At 34.7% G+C, this 14,855-nt stretch overlaps 1 protein-coding gene across 2 annotated transcripts; it reads left to right on the top strand.

Moving 5' to 3' along the window:
• The first annotated feature begins 1,506 nt into the window (after positions 1-1,506).
• Deaf1 (deformed epidermal autoregulatory factor 1) lies at positions 1,507-13,534 on the top strand. 2 transcript variants are annotated; one of them, XM_067119798.1, is made up of 10 exons: positions 1,707-2,164; positions 3,333-3,614; positions 5,267-5,428; positions 5,863-6,008; positions 6,976-7,075; positions 7,811-7,940; positions 9,202-9,407; positions 10,832-10,998; positions 11,627-11,762; positions 11,906-13,534. In XM_067119798.1, exons 3-10 carry the CDS (start codon positions 5,321-5,323, stop codon positions 12,095-12,097), a joined length of 1,185 nt encoding a protein of 394 aa, XP_066975899.1. In that variant the 5' UTR covers positions 1,707-2,164; positions 3,333-3,614; positions 5,267-5,320; the 3' UTR covers positions 12,098-13,534. The 2 variants fall into 2 exon arrangements, with proteins under 2 accessions (XP_066975898.1, XP_066975899.1); XM_067119797.1 differs by lacking the exon at positions 3,333-3,614 and having other exon boundaries at positions 1,507-2,164.
• The last annotated feature ends 1,321 nt before the right edge of the window (positions 13,535-14,855 follow it).

The following is a 14,855-nucleotide window of genomic DNA, read 5'->3' on the forward strand; positions in this document are numbered from 1 at the left end:
CTATGTCCTCTCGAAATTTGAAGAACAGGAAGCACTACGTTTTTCAATATCGGACAATTAAATGATGCTTGGATTTAATTTCATTTTATTCTTATATCCATACCGAAAAGAGCAATTATACATTGTGGTACACATGAAAGTTTTACATTAATGAATTCAACAAATTATAATAATTACAGATAGACTAATCACACATACATGAGCGTACTGTATACATAAATTCATTTTAATAAAGGGGCAATCAACCACTCCTCCCTCACGAAAAAGTACCCCACCACCTTTTTAAGATGTTTCGATCAATTGCAAACATTCTATACAGCAAAAACTATTAATGTACGAATGTGAACATGAACTGGAAATGAAAATTTTCGCCATATTGTTAAAAATGAGTTTGGTGAAACATCCCTATTTTCTAGTCTTTTTACAATACATATTCTCACAAATTCAAGTAACCTTGGTCCATAAATCTATTTCGAACTAATTGTTTGGTGTCTGGTCAAGATTAACAAAAAAATCATCTTTTCCATCCATATCCTTAATGTGAAAGCTGTCATAGTTACTCGAGACGTAAAAAAATTATGCGTAACATTGCAAACCACTGCTATTTTACCTAGTTTTTCTGTTTTCATATTTATGGGCCTTTCAAACAGTCTGAATTTTGCCATACGTATTCTGAGATTGCCTCAGCTATGTGTTAACTGCTCGACTGCTAACTTAAAACTGATTCGTTTGTTAAGGCTGTACAGTCACATGAGTTACAGTAGTCAAATTTGTGGAGGTATTCCTCCAGTTTAAGGGTCCAACTTCACCGCTCCCTTGTGTGCGTTTAAGTTTTCTTTCCTGTTTTCAGTTTCTCCTTTCGACAGATGTGCAAACAGAAGTACATTTGTTAACAACTGAGCAGTTTATATGCATGCAGAAGCAGAGGTTGTACAAAAAGCAAAGCTCTCCAACTCACGTGAATAGTGTGGTGTGCCCGCAACTGTTTGTGGAGTGAACGCTTAGGAACCAAGAACCAGGTAGGAACCTGGCACGGGCTCTTGCTCTTCAGCAGTCCCCTTTTTGATAAATCTGAAAAAATGTCAGTTTATCTGCTTACAGAAGCAGAGATTTACGATTTTCTCAACATCCTATGTTTTTGTTTATTTCCCCCCGCCCTTCATTTTTTTTGCAATCTGCTTCTCTAAGCAGACAAACCGCTATTTTTTCGTATTTTTTTCATGCTTCAATTAATATTTGATAAAAATCTGTGCGCTGATCTTTACGTGATGCAGTGAATTTGGGCCCCTAAACTGTAGGATATACATATATATATATATATATATATATATATATATATATATATATATATATATATATATATATATATATATATATATATATAAAGAGAGAGAGAGAGAGAGAGAGAGAGAGAGAGAGAGAGAGAGAGAGAGAGAGAGAGAGAGAGAGAGAGACAGAGATTAAAATAGTCCCCTGTCAACAGTTCTTTTATCACAGAGAATCGCTCCTTCCGGTATCATTTTTCGAAAGATTAAGTTCTCTAGAAACTTTTACATATTATCCTCACACTTGGATTTTGCAAAAATATTGAAGTTTAAAATTTTATGCCTGAAATTATTTGTCAAAGAAAATAAACTTTTGTTTTGCAACTTGAACGTCGTGTTTTTTTCTATTTCGTAAATAATTTTGGAACACATTCTTCGCCAGTAATCTTTAGCCATGTTTTCATAACAACCGACTACGTATCACTGGTAACTGCGACTAAATATTCAGCGCAAGGTATCGATTAGTGACGTTTTATAATGAAGTGACATGTGCAACGATGGATGGAAATTTTGGAGAAGGTAGTGACAGGGGGACGTCGGAACTGGTGTAGTACCCGAGCTTGAAGGAGTCGGTTTAACTCGGCCACATTCGGCTCTCGTGAAGATAGTCACCGCCACCGCACAGACACCTATCAGTGACGTCATCAAAACACCCCCTCAATGACGTCATAAAGTCTTCGAGGTCAACTGTTGACGTGATTAAGGCCCGAGTGAATGAAGTAATAAAGACACCAATATCATCAAGACACCGTTGCCTGACGTCATAGTCACCTCTGAGCGAAGTTATGAAAGTTCCTGTCAGCAATCAGATAGAAGAAATTCCTATTCGGACGAAAGAAGTAAGAATTTGTTTTTCGTTTTATGTGCATTTCAAATGATGACATTAAATATATGAACATTGCAACAGTTTAAAAAAATTTAATTGATAAGTAAATGATATTAGTTAACGGCGAATAACAATACCAAGTTTACCCTGAGTGATGTAAAAGTAGCTATGCCAGCAAGCATGAATGAAAAATAGTTTTCAGATAGTAACGTCAGGCTTCTCCAATGGATATATATATATATATATATATATATATATATATATATATATATATATATATATATATATATATATATATATAAGAAGGCCCATAAAACACTAATATATATATATATATATATATATATATATATATATATATATATATATATATATATATATATATATATATATATATATATATATATATATATATATATATATATTATATATATATATATACAGTATATATTTATATATATATACAGTATATTATATATATACTCATATACAGTATATATATATATATATATATATATATATATATATATATATATACAGTATATATATTATATATATATATATATATATATATATATATATATATATATATACAGTATATATATTATATATATATTGTATCTGTAAGATTCAGCCATTCCATATGCCAGTTCACGGTCCATTTTTATATCCCATAACTGAGGGCATAATCCAATGTCCTCTTACTGACTTCCAGAATCACTCGATGCATTAAAGTTATGGAGACATACCAGACCCATTTCTACACCAAACCAGTCACCCTCCTATCTAACACGCACACTTCACTTTCATCACAAAATCCTTTAATGACTCACCAAAATGCATTAAACACCACGCATCCTCAGTAACCTCCATATTGTAGTATGTTCTGTTATTCATGAAGCTGTATACAGCTTTTCCCTTTGCTTTCGAACTTCTCATAAAAAAAAACGCTTGAGCTGCACTTCTTCCTCCTTATTGGAACAAGGACTGCACATCCTGCAAAATTTTACATCATTTGCCCTACTTTATTGATCAAAACCTTAACATACATCTTACAGTATATACTAAATTGTTTACACATATATATAAGTCTTACAGTCACTTGTATCTTTCCTTACATGCATTATTATTATTATATTACAGTATTATTACTATTATTATTATTATTATTATTATTTCAGTAGATGAAATCTATCCACATGGAACAAGCACACAGGGGCCATTGACTAGAAATTCAAACTTCCAAAGAATGTTGGTTTCAACCTCCCACCGCAGACCCCACACTGCAGCAGTAATTGATCATGATACAGAGCCAGTGATTTTTCATCACCCTGGGGGAGACACGAACCTGTGACATCTGAGTGGCATGCCACGACACTAACCACTATACCAGCGGACCAGCAGATATTGTCATCTATTCTTTTGGGTCGTTTTCCCTCCTCCAGATCTACTTTTACACCTCGGTTAGATGCTCAATCAGTTCCACCACTGTATCATAGAACCTTACTTGCAATCCCATCAACTCCTGGCACTATATACTTTTCTATTCAGAGAGTAAAAGCACGTTCTTTGTGCTTTGCTTGAATTTTCATTAAAAAGCAATAAAAATTACAGAAACTTGTGGTCTTCACTAAATTCCTCTTCAGCTTTAAGAGGTACAAAAGTAGAATAAAACCTGCATACAAATATAAAAAATGTTATCCACCTGTCTGAAGGGGTTCCTTCAACAATTTTTTTTTCTCTTGCTAGTGTTTTGAGTTGTGCAGACAATTTCCACCTAATCAAATGTAATTTGATGATACAAACCCAGTGAATGCCTAGCACGACATTAATCTCACTAAACCCCTCCCAATTTCCCTAAAGTTACAACAGACTTTGTAAGGAATTACTGTATATAAGCACCTGAATTTAAGTCAAGATTTTTCATCCTTTTACTCTCCCTTCTTACATCCTCAACATTCACTTTTACAAGCATTCTTAAATTTATTCTAACTTTCCACTCTTGCATCATTCAGACCTGCCAATCTTCTAATCGTTAAAACACCACTGATGAAGGATAGTAGTATTAGCCTCTTTCCTTGCATTTACTTCCTGTAGTGCAACTTTTCCTCTTAAAAGTAGTTGGTCAGACTCCTCTTTTCCTCTTTTCCAGTCTACCCTATCTGCCCTATCCAGCTATGCCTCAAACAGTATCTTTTTTCACCCAACCTATTATTTCTTCATTCAGTCATGCACTGTTTTTCTTTACTCTTTCTGCTTTCTGATTCTGACTTCATCCTTAAATGATGCTTATAACTCACATTTCCCTTCTGCTTAAGTGTGCTTAACCTTCGAACATTTTTCATCCATTTCCTTACATGTAATTCTAACTTATCAAATTTTTTGCCATAATCATACATACCTAAATTCTCAACTCCTCCTCTCCAACATAAACCTGTTTACTTCAACCAGATGATCAGCTATACCTCCAGTGTCTCTATGTCTCACCATTATGTCCATCAACTTGCTCTTTACCTTACCATTTTCTCTTTCCCAGATATACAATTAGTTGCCTCATAAGCACACATCCACAAAACTGTTTACTCTTATTTGCTCCAGGGAGTGTCTACTTACCCTTGCATTTAAACCACCTAGCACAGCCACCATATCTTGATCTCTAAACCCTACATGGTGTAGGTTCAGGCTCCTAAAATGCTCTCTTTTGATATTATCCTCCTCCATTCCTGGGCCAGATACACTTCCTAACTTTCAATATTTTCTCCCTCAACAAATCAACTATCATACATTACTTCTGCATAACCTCTGCACACATTTAAAATGGCAATATTTTATTTTTTATACTTGCAACAAAAGTACAGGGTATGAGGTTGCAAATCTAATGCCCACACCATCTGGAGACACCCTGAAGTGCAGTGAGAATATTTTTTGTTTTTAATTTCTTTAAATCCCATAAAATAAAAAAAAATGTGCTTATTATGTACTTTATAAGAAAAGGCTCATCTTCCATTTAGGGGGCATCTCCCATCACTGGGTCCACAATCCTTCACTATGTGCTGCTTTGATTCTTAAGAGGTGATTTAGATGGCTGTGAAATGTAAGTCCCCCATCTTTTCAGGTAGCTAATTCATCATGTACGTCTAGCATCAGCAGTAGTTCGGTGACAACTTCCATGACTTCATCATCGTCAATAGAAGAAGGCAAAATCATTTCTCCTTTCCAAATAGAACAGGACTGGAGAGAAGCTGCCCAAGAACCATCACTCACAGTCAGGTGTAAGGTTAGTTCATGAATGTCTGTTGGTACTATAAAAATGCTCAAGTTTTAATAAAATGTAAAAATCATAGAGGCGAGGAACAAGAGGAAAGACTGGATCATAGAAAAATCCACATATGAAAAGTAACGGAAAAATCCAGATATGGAAAGTAACAAGAAAAGTCGCAACCTGATTAAGTTTATGAAGAGTTAAGGCCAGAAATTTATCACTTAATTACAAAGGGAATGGTAATTTCTAATATAATTTATAATATAACATGTATATACAGTAATCTTGTTCTCTCTGTATAATCATTTGTATTAAAGACTGTTTTATAAAACATCCTCAGTTGCATTTGTTGTTATCCATTTTACAGTATGATGAGATGAATATGGAAGATGTGTTATGTGACAGTCTGAAACGATGCTGCTTATTGTGTGCATGGTATTTGATTACAGAAAACTACAGGTGAACTTGTCAAAAGCAGATTTGGTTCTGGGTCGCGGGGGAAATGTATCCTGCTGGGCAAGGAATGGTTCACTCCAACTGAGTTTGAAGCTCATTGTGGAAGGTCAGCTAGCAAGGACTGGAAACGGAGTATAAGGTGAGCTTGAGTTGCAGCACCTCCCATACTTTGTAGGCAGTGCAGAAGCAATAATGGAATAGAAAATAAAATTTAGGCCTAAGGCCAATCAATGGGACCTATTAGGTCATTCAGTACAGGCAGGGAAATTGCGAGTACAGTAAAAAGGTTTTAAAGGTGTAACAGGAAGAAAACCTGACAGTTGTGCTATGAAACAATTGTTAAGCGAGGGTGGGAAGTCAGATGGAAAAAAGAGAATATGAAAGAGGTACAGTAAAAAGAATGAAAGGGCTGCAGCTAGTGGATGAAGGGATGCTGCAAAGAACCTTAGGCAATGCCTACAGTACACTGTGTGAAGTGCACTGACAGCACAACCCCTTACGGGGCAGGGGCAATAATGTCCTTTCTTTACTCTTAGATTTATCTAGATTACATCTGGAGTTCAATTAATATTCCTTTCATTAAGATCTAAAGCATTAGAAAAAGTTTAATTAGAAATAGTTCACAAATATTCCAAGGAAGCATCTGTGCGCCACAAAAACAAAAGCATATTTGTTTCACATATGAAAGAGTAATCTATTACCAAATTGGAATGAAATAGAGCTGATGAACCAGTGCTAAATGTTGCTGTGTTTTCCTTATGGATCTGGATCCAGGAATTTAAATCTTTATTTGTTAGTCACTGATATGTATGTAAAAGTAATAGCAGCTCCCAGCTGTTTGAGAAACAACAGAAATGACTGAAAGTACTGTATGGGGATGCTATGTTAATAGCTTTGGGGAGGTTTGTTTGTATCATCAGATTGTTATTTTGAGTTGAAAATGTGTTTTCTCTTGAGTGTTTTCTTTTTTTTGTATTTCAACTTCACTATTTAGGTATCATTTAATGAGGGCACTTTCATTCCTATTTTCATTATTATTACTTGCTTGACCCTTATAGCTTGGTGTTGGTTTTCAGTATATATAATTATTATTGTTATTATTTCAGGTTTCAAGGACAGAGCCTTCTAACCCTGATTGATGAGGGGTTTCTTCAGGTTCATGCAACATCTTGTTCCTGTAGTATATGTCTTGATGATGATGATGCTGTAAGTCTCTCAACCCATATTTTTTCTTGCCTTTTGACTTTTAACTATGCAGTGGACAAAAGTTAGCAAGGATAAAATGCTGTTTTCATGATGATTAGGTTTTGAGTGATAAACAAAATATAAAAACATTTCTTCCTTATTCATCATTCATGACATTCTTTAATGGTGGTTAAATTAGTTTTATTAGCTTGCAAACTGTCAGTTTTTATTCATTCATTGTGCAGTACTGTCTTTCCCATAAGTGTTCTTTGCTTTCTTAAAATGTTTTAGATATACTTTTAGATTGAACTAACAGAATCAAAGTCAATGGGGGTAGCTCAAATATGATTCAGTATAAATATGAGAGTGACATCTGCAGTACTGTATGAGGAGTATACTTAGAACTATACATGATGAGGAGTTTCATAAGACCTCTTAACTTGTCACTGAACAAACATGCATAACAATTTTAGTGAGTGTCTTCCTTCTGGTCTGTGGGTTAGAGCTAGAGTGAAATTAGCAGCTCTCCCTCATATAGAGAAGTCCTATCTAGTTATAATTGCAGCTTTGCCTAAGGTTTTGAGCTCATAGCTGTCCTGATCTAATAGGCAGGAAGGGTTAATTGACAATAGAATTATATATGCTGTTATTACTACCATAAGAATTATATATATGTTTCAGTATGATAAGATTTTTATAATGATGTTTAATCTGCCTTTAGTCAATGAGCTCATTTTGTAAACTGAATAATTCCAGGCTGGTACAGTACGATTACATCGACCATTCAAGCGCAAGAGACGAGACAAGATTTTTCTGAGTACTGACTTAACTGGAAAAGTTATTAAGCGCACAGTGTCAGAGGAGCCAGGATCAACAACACCAACAGGTAGATAAAACTATTTAGTTAGCTTTAACTAGCATATATCAGAATGCTATACGTAAATATTAATTTTAACTGGACTGCTTATTTTTGTACCTGTATTTAAGGTGTCAAATTTCTTTCTGACTGATTATTTGAAATGCAATGTACATTGGTTTGATAATGTAATAGCACTCTATCATGCTGCCCAATACTAGTTTTTTGTGCTAATCTGCCTGGTATTATGAACAGCCGTAGAATTTTTAAGATGAACGGTGATCAGCAGTGAAATGCCCTTGCTTGCAGCTGCAATCTTAAACATCATTTTCATCATATTTTCTTATAGGTTAACCTGAGCAATAGTGCAAGGCTGTGATTATGAATAATATTAGTTTTTTACTCTTTAAATTCCCACCTTCATTAACTTTTATTAAGAAGTCTGTGCTAGCATGGACAGCTGTACTTTTTAAATTCCCACCTTTATTAATTTTTATTAAGAAGTCTGTGCTAGCATGGACAGCTTTACTTAACTGGACATGCTTTGTTAAATATGCTGTACTGTAGTCTTAATTCAGTGTCCATACTGTTTTAAAGTATAGTCACTAAGTTCCCTATTGTAGCCTTTGATTTGTTTAATGATATTTGACCAAGTGTACTTTAATGAGTACTTTAATGGTATCTGGCCACGTGTACTTTTATATCTAGGTCCCTCACCTGCATTTTGGTGAATTATATGTGCAGAATGCCTTAATTAGTACATTAGGGTCCCCTCTGTGAATTTCGTTTTAAAGCACTCTGGATCATCTGCAGGAGGATGATCCACCATGACTACAAACAGAAGCTCCCCTAAATTTTCAGTTCACATTGATGCTACCAATTTATACAGAGAGCTTGGACTGCTGAATGGGGTTTTCTGTTACTTCTGAAATTCTAAATTCTGTAGTTTGTGAGGATAAAGCCAATTTTTTGTCTAACATGCAAGCCAACCTCTGCCCTAATTTGTGAAAGAAAAAAGGATTTTTTTAGGCTTTACTGCTTTTTGTTAGATTTCATGGTTGTCAGATGTGAAAGGATTGTTCAAACTTATCACTGTGCATACTTTTCTTTAAAAGACAAATGAGCTCAGCAACAGTAAAATAGAAAATAAATGCTATATTTGTAGTTTTCATGTCTGTAGAATACTGTTTTATGTGAGGTGTATGATTTTTATAAAGATTTTATTTTCAGTGCCACATTTAAGAAATTTATGATGATTTTACTAAATTCTGAATTGGTATTTTTCTTTTAGTAACACTTCCAGTGTCAGAATTAGGGGATCTGACAGTAGTTCCTGGTTTAGTGCTCAGCAGTGGAACATCCCCAGCACAAGGCAATGCCCTAGCAGCAGCTGCCGTTTCTACGCCTCAGTCTACAGCTGTTTCTTCTGCTAATTGCAGTTCTCCAGGCACTCTTGCTAACCTTCCTTTAGATAAGGCATGGGAACGCATGAACGAGGTGAGAATGACTTTATCATCCTAAATTTAAAACATAACTCTACAAAAGACATTGTTGAAATACTAAGACTGGCCAACATGTTTTTTGTGCTTTTATTTCCACAAATCTCCTATCATCTTCAGCTTCCTGTTTCTCAGTTCTCATCCAAGTAGGTCTACATCCTTCATTCCTCTAGTGCCCAGAGGAGTCCAGCTTACACCATCAAATATTGTTTTCTGTGGGGTTGTGCAAAGGTGCTTGCTGATTGACTACAAAACTCATCAAGCACCTCTCATACCACCTTCATGAAGGTGCTTTTTTAACCACTTCACGCAGCAATAGAAAGTAAGACCAAATACTACAGAAGAAATCACAAATAATACCAAAATTCTACATCAACCTTCAGATGAATACCTCCTCTCAGTTATGGTCGCTCTTCCCATCAGTAAGCATAACTCCACTTGAACAATAACAAATGAAATCCTCTCTGTCACCCTTAGGAATAGGATAGAGTGTGAAGTAAGATATACTGTACTGTACAAAACTTTCTCAGCCAAGAAAACCATTACCTGAGAATTCAAAAAGGAAATAATGATACCAGTAATGATAGCACTTACCAGATGTTGACTAAAAACAATGGATATACAGATTTAACATATACAGTATAAGAGAAAGCTGGAAAGAAATCAACTTACCTTATGGTCAAGATGCCAGACAATCTACTAGGATTAAGAGGTGCCTGATGGATGAGTCTTTCCATTAATATTTTGTCTGGCCACACCAGGTAACTTACTCCCTGGTCCCCATGGATTTTGGTGGAACCACTTGAGAATGGAAGCAGCTCATACATCTCCTGAAACATTTTGCACATCAGGAATAAAGCTCAACTATAACCTAGTAGACAATATTTTACAGCCAGATAAAAGACTGTAACTAATTACTGTACAGTGAATTAGCAGCAACTATTTATTTAAACAATTTGTCTTTTTAATGTAATTTTATAGAATATACATACGTCAATATATAATGAATCACTCATGCCTTCATTTGGAAACTTGTTAAATGCACTCCAAGAGAAGGAGACACAATTAATAGGAAGATTAGAGAAAAATATATAAAAAGAATGCCTGCTATGCAGCACTATTATTTAATGAAATATGTTTGAGAGGCCTTTCCAGTTTTATTATCATTATTATTTGTTGTGCTGAGTATGGATTTTATTCTTGGATATGTAGGCCTCCTAAGAATGAGGTGGCATTATAAAGATTTTTTTTGCTCTTTTATGGGACTGAATATAAACACAATTATTTTCTGGAAAACTATAAATGAAACATTCTGCCAAACCTATAAAGATATGATGGAATTACTGGAATTGATTCACCCATTGTAAAATGTTTTCTAAATTGAGAATGGTGTTTGGATATTAGCATGTGTTGAATTTTCAGGTACTGGTTGGATTGGAGAGAAGTGTATCTGCCGCAAGAACTTTACTAGAAGAGCTTAAAGAAAGAACTCAGCAAGATGCCTATGACGTAAGACAAAAACTGCTCAGTGAGAAGGAAGATGCAGTCACTCAAGCCAAGCTTGAAGCTCAGTTCTCCAGTATGGCTAAGTAAGTCTGTTTTCTGTGATTACAATACTAAAAATATTATGAGGTCTCTTACAAGGTGGTTTTCTATTAAAATGATGTCCAGCTCTCACATGTATACTTTTCTGTTTGGTTATAGTTATGAAGCTTTCTTTCTGTTCATATACTTTGCAAACCTTCACCTAACTGCTTTATAACAAATACAGAACTCTTAATCCACAACACACAGACACACACACATACCATTCCTTGTCTCAACCCCATTCCTTTCTTGACCCACTCCTTTTTTCAACTTTTGTCATATGCCTTACCCTCTAAATTACCTTTTCACCATACACCTTCCTCGATACAGTGATGTTTTATTCATGCAAGTCTTATAGTCTACTATATCACCTTTATCCTTTCACTAAGAAATAAATATTCCTCACATATTCCTTAGGAGCCTTTCCCCTCATTCAGATGTACCTTATGCATACTGGTCAGCTACTCGTTCCATTTTTCCAATTGCACTACAGCAATCACTTCTAATCTCATCAACTACTGGAGTTTTCCTATTCTTCAACTTATAAATTTCCCTCGTTACATCCCCAACAGGGAAGTGACATTACATTCCACATCCAATAAAGAAATAATGAGGCCATTTTATTTTCAGGTCTTCAGAAGGATTTTTGGTTCAAGTAAGAGATGAGGACACTGGCCAGTCCCTCCAACCCATCATGTTAGACTCCTTAATTTCTAACATGCCATCCCTAACTCCAGCACCTGCCATCAATGGAGTACGTAAAAAGGTAATTAAGAATTCATTTGCATTGTTTCCATCTAAATTCTGAGATTGGTTTAGAAATGTATTTCCCCCTATCTGTGATGCTTATCATATCCAACCAACCTTTGTGTAAATTTGACAAGGTGTGTTTATTCTTTTTATGGGCAGTGCGTCAACTGTAACCGTGAAAGTGAACTGGAGTGCTCAGGTTGCCACAACAAAGCCTACTGTAGTGATTTCTGCCAGAGACGTGACTGGATCAACCACCAGAGTGAATGTACAAGATCTAGTCCTCCTCCAGAAGACCCACTTAATAATGTAGCTCAAGTTCCTGGATACATATTTATGCTTTCCGATTAAGTTGTTCAATTGATTTTAATTGTAGTAGTCATAATGTACATAATTTTTTTTAAGTTATTTGTAAAGGTATGGACACAGTATTATTTTAATAAGATATTTTAGGTTAATATTACAAAGGTTGACTTTTCATATCTGATGTGATTTTAATGAATACGATTAAAGCACTAGATACTGGTGTCTAATATTCAAATGCTACAAGGACTATTTTTAAAGATAATTACTGTTATTGATTTTAGAATGTCTTTCCAAATCTTTTGTTTGTTGATATACGAGTACTTCATTCCTGGTCGCATTGTACTGTTTTACTAGAAGTTTATTTTAATTCTCCATATCCATGCATATTCAAATCTCCAGGATAAAATATCTCACTTTTATTGTTTTTTTTCAACTTAGTATAGATAAGTAGATGCAAACCCAATGCCCATCTGGTATTCTGGTAACTATAAAATGCTATACTGTACATACAATGTTAATGTAATTGGCAATCAAGTGACAGAAATGAACTGCACATATTAGAGGCTTAAACCTGCATTCTAGGAATGCTTAGAGCTGCAAACTCACGACAGTACATACCAAGTTACAGAATGCATTTTTTTTATATCAGAACTCGATGCCAAATTTGTGCCTACTACTGTCAGCCTTCAAGCATATTTTCATATGAAAGTTCTCGCACATGCCAGTATGTTATTTGTGAATATTAATGTAACTGTCAATTAAATGAAATAAATAAACTGGTTCTCAAGCAGGTTTGAATAAAATACTACCAAAGTTCTAAGTTGCAGAGATACTGACTTTACTAAAAGAGAAAACTTTTCTCTTGCTAAGGTCAGTGCCATGAATTTGCCTACCTTCTGTCAGCCATTAGGCACGCTTTCCTATGAAAGCTCTCTTGCATTACCAGAATAGGTTAAATTGTAGGTAATTTTTTTTAGTGTATACATGACTATTAATGTAACTGGCAGTCACAGGAAAGAAATCAACTGAAGCACTTCACCAGCTTTGAACCATATTCAAGGGATGTTCTAAGTTACAAGCACATGTTACTGACTCCACTACAGGAGTAACTGTTCCACTTGCTTGAATGTCAATGCCACATTTGTGTGTAACTGTTATCACCCTTTAAGCATATGTACTTTCTCATTTGGAAGATCTCTTGCACTCAAGTTAGGATGCTATTTCACATCACTTTTCCAGCTGTTAATGTTACTTGCCTGTAAGTGAGAGAATATACTACAACTCTCAAGCAGGCTTGAACTCACACCAAAATGATGCTTGAAGTTGCATATGCTGTATACAGTATATGTACACATACATTCTGATATTTACAAGTCTTAACAGAAATTATTTTCTTAAGTCATAATTCTTAAGACAATAGTCACTTAACTTTTGTAATTATATTGTATCATAAACTTTGCAAAATAAAATCTATAAGAGTAAGCTGCTTCTTTTTCCTTACATTTATGTATGCTAAGCTAATTACTGTAATGCTTTTTTCGTATGAAATTATTTCTTAAGTGTTTGTCTTTGTAAGCCTGTTTTACGGGACACTTAGGAATTTCTGGCTGCCCAATGTGTGAACTTTTCCCCTTAAATTTCCAAAGGACTGTTGCTTCAGTTCATGAAATTTTGAGGTACAAAGTACTACATTGCAACGGCTGTGACTAAAGCACATTCCCAGCCCTCAGTTGTCTTGAATCTTAACAACCTCCAAAAAGAGAATGTGGACGTTAAATTTCAAAATTTATTTAAAAATTCCCACCATTCAAATACTGTAGTCAGACCAAGAACATTGGAAATATTTCAATTAGACTCCTACCTAGGGATGAGGTTGCTTTATTGGGCCTTGGTTTGAATTTTTGTTTAGAGAAAGATTTTTTTTACAGATCTCAATGGTCAAACAAATTTTGGTAATATTGAAGCTATATAGATTTAATTTCATTTTTAAGAGGAGTAGTTATAGGAGATGAAATGAAACCCAACACATTACCTGGGAATGAATGACATAAATTTGTACAGTATCTAATTTTGCAAATAATATTCATAAATACCTTGGTAAAAACAAGATTAGAAAAATAAAAGGAAAGGATGAAGCCAGGATATACCTCATGAACTGTTACCAATTACAATTTGGCTGACATAGGTAAGCCTGATGAAATCTTGAAAAACAAACTGGGGAGTCCAAGAGCATTGCTTACATTAATAGCAAAAACACTGATTACCCATTGTTAGGATTTTGACAAAATGAATTTGACATATAGTCAACTTTCAACCAGACCCAATAATGTAAAGCCCCATTGGTTGTGAAGGGGTTTCTTAATTAGCTCAATATCAGTGCTGGCTAGAAACAAATTTCTGAATGCTTTAGATTAGATAAATGCCAGCCATATCTTAAACTAAGCTTTCCAGATTAGTCAAGGAAGCTAATATGTAATTCAGACTTATTCCTTGGACTGATGGAAACCAAACACCTGGCCTTCATGACCCACACCTAGGCTCAATGGCACCACTAAGCAACAGATGGACAGTATAATTATGATAATAGTCAAATACTGTACTTGGAAGATCAAGCAGGAACCTGATGTAAATAATCTCTGTGTAGAAATTTTGATCTAGTTTCTTTCTCTCTGATAATGAGGACAGTAGTTCTTGTCAAACTTAAGGATTATACGTGTACTTTTAACAATATATGTATAAACTAAGACTGACACAAAAGAAAAGGGTCATATCTTATCCTCATCTTTGAAGAATATAAATTTTT

This window comes from Macrobrachium rosenbergii, chromosome 17 (assembly GCF_040412425.1).
Source record: "Macrobrachium rosenbergii isolate ZJJX-2024 chromosome 17, ASM4041242v1, whole genome shotgun sequence".
In the NCBI taxonomy this organism is placed as follows: domain Eukaryota; kingdom Metazoa; phylum Arthropoda; class Malacostraca; order Decapoda; family Palaemonidae; genus Macrobrachium; species Macrobrachium rosenbergii.

Bases quoted from the DNA above. Each gene is read 5' to 3' on its own strand.
- Deaf1 (XM_067119797.1), top strand. From the start codon at position 2,111: ATGAAAGTTCCTGTCAGCAATCAGATAGAAGAAATTCCTATTCGGACG. The intron at 5,429-5,862 runs GTTAGTTCATGA...ATTTGATTACAG, and splicing joins CACTCACAGTCAGGTGTAAG to AAAACTACAGGTGAACTTGT. The intron at 11,763-11,905 runs GTAATTAAGAAT...TTTTATGGGCAG, and splicing joins TCAATGGAGTACGTAAAAAG to TGCGTCAACTGTAACCGTGA.